General features: G+C 41.3%; 1 protein-coding gene across 1 annotated transcript in view; it reads right to left on the reverse strand.

The window, feature by feature from the left end:
* Positions 1–1,173: 1,173 nt before the first annotated feature.
* Positions 1,174–4,920, reverse strand: part of LOC101850117 (uncharacterized protein DDB_G0283697) — a 27,209-nt gene continuing 23,462 nt past the window's right edge. The window contains exon 2 of the mRNA XM_005108835.3: positions 1,174–2,978. Coding sequence (XP_005108892.2) covers positions 1,809–2,924 — 1,116 coding nt within the window. The 5' untranslated portion in view covers positions 2,925–2,978 and the 3' untranslated portion in view covers positions 1,174–1,808. The remainder of the gene's footprint in view (positions 2,979–4,920) is intronic.

The following is a 4,920-nucleotide window of genomic DNA, read 5'->3' on the forward strand; positions in this document are numbered from 1 at the left end:
GCGTGTGTGTCTGTGTGCAAGATTTTTTAAAAATCGTATCATTTCAAATAAAGACGCACTTTAACTCCGTACCTCAACATAGCTCGAGCGTCTCAAAACTTTGCAGAAAAACTGAAATTTTATCGTTGGTGCCACAAGCACTCATTGTAAGTCTATTTTTATACTTTTTTTTCGTCAAAGCCAAAAACATATTCTTTTTTTGTGTTGTTCCTAACAAGAATCATGAAAAGCAAGAAAATTTGCAAGCCTTGGCCATAGCATTAAACGGTATGCAGTGATGTTGAAAGGTACATCTCAGACAGTCTTTTGAGAAGGTGCAAAACTCGAAATTTTCAAAATTTGAACTTAAGTGGATTGCTTGCACCAGCGAGGATACTACGCGGAGAGAGGATGAATTAATGCAGTAAGCGGGACAAGCAGTGACCAGTAAAATATTCTGGGAACATGTGCATGAATGAACAGAAGTTGTGACTCTTGTGGTTTGCTTGCTTGTAGACACTTGAACAACGTACAAACTTGGGAGGGACTGTGATCCTTATCTTATAAACACAACGAACTTACTCTCAACAACAGTAGTACTGGTCTCAGTTTCCTTTCCGCTTAATGCTTAGGTATCACATGTGTACACATTTTAACAAGCTGCAGTTAACAAAATGTTATCTTCCCAAAGTCCTGTTCGGATAAACAGTATGTTAAACTCAAGAACCAGAGGATATAAACGGACTAATTTACAAAGTTCCTATTGTTTTCCTTGGAAAAACAATTCGCAGAAATAGAGACTCTCGGATAATACGCTCGTACATGTAATAGCTTGCCCGTTCTTTGCAAAACTGCTACTGTGGTCAGCTATATACTATAGTTTTTCTTCTTATATGAAAACGACAGGACACAGTTAGCTCAGCCAGCATTATGTTGGGCTTCGGGGTTGAAGATCCTGGTTCGAATTCCAAAAGGGTGGTCTAAGCTAAATTTGTGTTGGGAAATTTTAAAGGCTCTCCACTAATTTGGCCTGGTCCCTTCTCCTCTTCACTGGCCGCACAGTGTTTGTTTTAGTAGAGGTTTTACAGCGCTCGCTACTGCATAAAGTCATATGAGCGCCAGAACATTAGAGGGGTTACAAGAGAGTAAAAAACATAAAAAAGAAGAAGGGAAAATAAGGACAATAGATGTTTGATAGGAAAGAAGGAGCAAATCACACCAGAGCACCCACCAACCACCCACTCCGCACAGTGTTGAAAGGAACTTTAAACCTATCCTTTAAGAATGACAACAAAGACCAATGTCGTGTATCTGGTTAATTCTGATGTGCAGGTGTTCGTTTTGTCTCTAAATCACCAGCCGTTGCTAGAAGGGGTGTTGCATCTGCCAGTATACGACCAGACTAGTTAACAACAGAGACAAAAAGATATCATGCGAGGTAGTGGATTTACCATGCACCCGATGTTCTTATAATTCAAGTTTTATGGACAAAAACGTTGGTCTAACAATATTATTGAAAATAAAAAGAAAGAAAAAACCCACACACATTTACACTGAAAGCAAAAAAACAACAACAAAACAACAACAACAAAACAACAACAAGCGAACTGAACAATAAGACACAAAGGGAAGATAAAAAAAGTGCGATCTATCTCTTTTACTTTTGAAGATGTTGCATTAAAAGGTATTTTTTTAGGAAGTAGTATTATACTATAAAATAGTGAAAATCCTAACAGTAAGAAGATAACACTTGTTATAGAAGAAGAAAGCAAAAGGTAATAATGCTGAAGTGTAGGGCAAAGCGAAGAAATTTCAACAAAGTTGATAAGTTAGAACAGATGCAATAAACTCACCATATCTTCCTGATCCTCGAAGACATCGCAAGAATCGATCTTAATCTGGACGGCCGGTTTCATGACCCCTCCAGAGTGCTGGTAGAGCCTATCCTCTCTTATGGTATCCAAACTTTCCTTTGAGTTCCGGCTGTATTCACCCGTAGAACCGTCCTCGGAACCAGCACCATATCTCCTCTGCTTCACTCCAGGTTTTCGGAATTCGTACGTGACGTCACTGTCTTTGACAAAAACGTCACAGTCGACGATACCGCTATCTTCTCTTGCGCTCAGTTCCGTGAGATCAGTATTAGAGGATGCCTTTGTTGCCTCTTTCGACTTTTCGATTCTTCTCTGGCGACGTTCCCGTCGAGACTTTTCCACCTCGTCATCGACTGTATCAACGATTTCGGAGTCATTCGACACATCAGATGAAGATTTAACAGACGCAGAGTCAGAGTGCCCAGCATCTTTCTCAGAGACGCTCAGAGTTTCCTTCTGCTTTTCACGATCAGCCTCCCCAATGCTCGAATCTTCATCTACAACCCTCGACCTAGGTCGGACCCGTCGCTTCTCAGTAGAATCGCTACTGGTGACGTCATTCTTTTCCGACTCCTCATTTATTCGGCGGTGATCTCTTCGACGACGTCCAGGCTGTTCTTTCTCCTTGTCTTCCTTCCCAGCAGATTTCTCCTCGTCATCGTGACGACGATGATGCAGTCCTGGGATATGAAATCTTCGTCGATGAGAAGAAGAAGACGGCGACGATTGCGGGGATGACGCATGCGCAGTAGAATTATCAGTCTTCCCCGAGGCAGTAGCGCTTAAGAAAGATGACGACGAAGACGATGAGTTGTAATGGCGTCTGCCGCTACTACTACTGCCATAAGAACTCTCGTAAGCTGTAGACTTCCCCAGAGCATCACTAGAACGGCCACCTCGGTATTTCGACAAAAATGGACCACTTGCAAGTAAAGGAGTTGTAGATTCTAAAGCAGATTTGATTGACGACGAGGGTGAAGAGTAGGATGAGGAAGACAACGAAGACGAGGAAGGGCGGCTACCCGTGCTGGGTGACGACAGGAAACTGTACGTGTGATGACGCCTGGCCATTATGCTAAGAGTATGACGTCACAGGGGTCTCTATCTCATTCCCTGCAGGGCTCTCTGAAAGAAAATATCGTGAATAAATTAAATAATAGGTGTGGACAGATGAATCTATACTGGGAAATGCATTTCAAGTGGGGTTATTTTCACGCCGACATTTGTAAACACTTACACATTGTATACACTCGCAGATTCATATACATATTTACACATATTTATTCACATTTAAAATCACACACGCACACGCACACGCACACAACCCACACACCTACCCCCCCCCAACACACACACACACACGCACACACACACACACACACATACACACATACACACACGCACACACACACAAAATAAACTCGTACATTCAAAAGCACAAGATAACATACACGGAACGAGAGAGAGTTTGAGCGACAGTGAGAAAGAGAGAGATAGAGAAAGGGAAAGAGAATGGGGGGGGGGGGGGTTAAGACAATAAGATTGAGCTGGAGAGGGTGGGGGAGAAGGAAAGAGAGCGACAGAGAGAAAAAGAGAGAGGGAGAGAGAGAGGGAAGAGAGAAGGAGAGAGAGAGAGAAAGAGAGAGAGAGAGAGAGAAAGAGAGAGAGAGAGAGAGAGAGAGAGAGAGAGAGAGAGAGAGAGAGAGAGAATGAGAGAGAGAGAGAGAGAGAGAGAGAAAGAGAGAAAGAGAGAAGGAAACAGAGAGGGAAATATTATATTGTTTAAAAAAAATTTAAAACCGAAGAACAAAAAACTACTTTTTGAAGGGTTATTTCAACGTCAGTGCGTAAAAATCAACGCGTGTCTCCTTTAATCATATATCCCCAGGGAAATTGAGGCTAGATTAAAGAAACGTTTTTTTTGCAAACTTTATAAAATACTTCAAATCTGCGTCACGCAAGCATTATCAAAACTGTAAACGTTTAAAAAAATATAGAATCTAAACACCAGAAACTTGGATTTTCTTATTAGTATTTATTATCAATTAATTTTCTGGAATACAGCTAGGTTATATAAGGTGTTTAAAAAAATGTCGATCTGTTGAGACAAACTGATACAAGTCATGGTGCAAAAGTAGGAGAACTAAGTTGAAGAAACATTTGACAATAAGTTGTTACGACACGAATTTTTTGCAGCAGTGAAAGTCGTTATAGGGCCGTTACAGTAGCACTGTAGAATCTCTAATCTGAGGAAGGAAGCCAATCCAATAGGTAGATACAAAGTGGCAGGGGAACTCAGGGGTAAAAGAGGTGTTAGTCACCATAAATTTATGTGTGTGAGTGTGTGTGTGCATGTGTGTGTGCGGGCGTGCGTGCGAGCGTACGAGCGTGAGTGTGTGTGTGTGTGTGTGTGTGTGTGTGTGTGTGTGTGTGTGTGTGTGTGTGTGTGTGTCTATTAGGTATCTTGTGGTTAGTTTTTAGTTTTAGTAGAGGTTTTACGGTACTCGCAACTGCATAAAAGGTCATATGAACGCCAGAAGATTAAAGGTGTTACAAGAGAGTAACAAACATAAACAAGAAAAAGGGGAGATAAGGACGATACATCTTTGACAGGAAAGAAGAAGCAAACCACACCAGAGCACCCGCCAACCACCCACTCTTGTGGTTAGGCTACCAGACTAGTGAGGTTGCGGCTTCGGGCTTCGAGTCTCAGGTCCAACGTTATGTCCTTAGGACAGGCACTTTGTACGAATTTTCCTCATTTCAACCAGGTGTTAATTGGGTATCCGGCCATAGACAACGAAAGATCTTGTCAGTATTCAGTATGTTAATATTTTATCATCTGTGAAACGGCAGCTTGCACTGTATGCTTCACTGGAAGTAAAGATAGTTTCAGAATACTGTTAGGTCTGCTGGGGTAATAATAGAGATTGTAAAGCGCATAGAGCTAGCTGTTGAGCGGGAATTTGCACTATACAAATGCTATCTATTATTAGTGTTATTTTTCAAACAATAATCATCATTGGAATTACTATTATTATTATTGTTATTATTATTATTATTCAGA

Source organism: Aplysia californica, unplaced genomic scaffold (genome assembly GCF_000002075.1).
Source record: "Aplysia californica isolate F4 #8 unplaced genomic scaffold, AplCal3.0 scaffold00725, whole genome shotgun sequence".
Taxonomy (NCBI): domain Eukaryota; kingdom Metazoa; phylum Mollusca; class Gastropoda; order Aplysiida; family Aplysiidae; genus Aplysia; species Aplysia californica.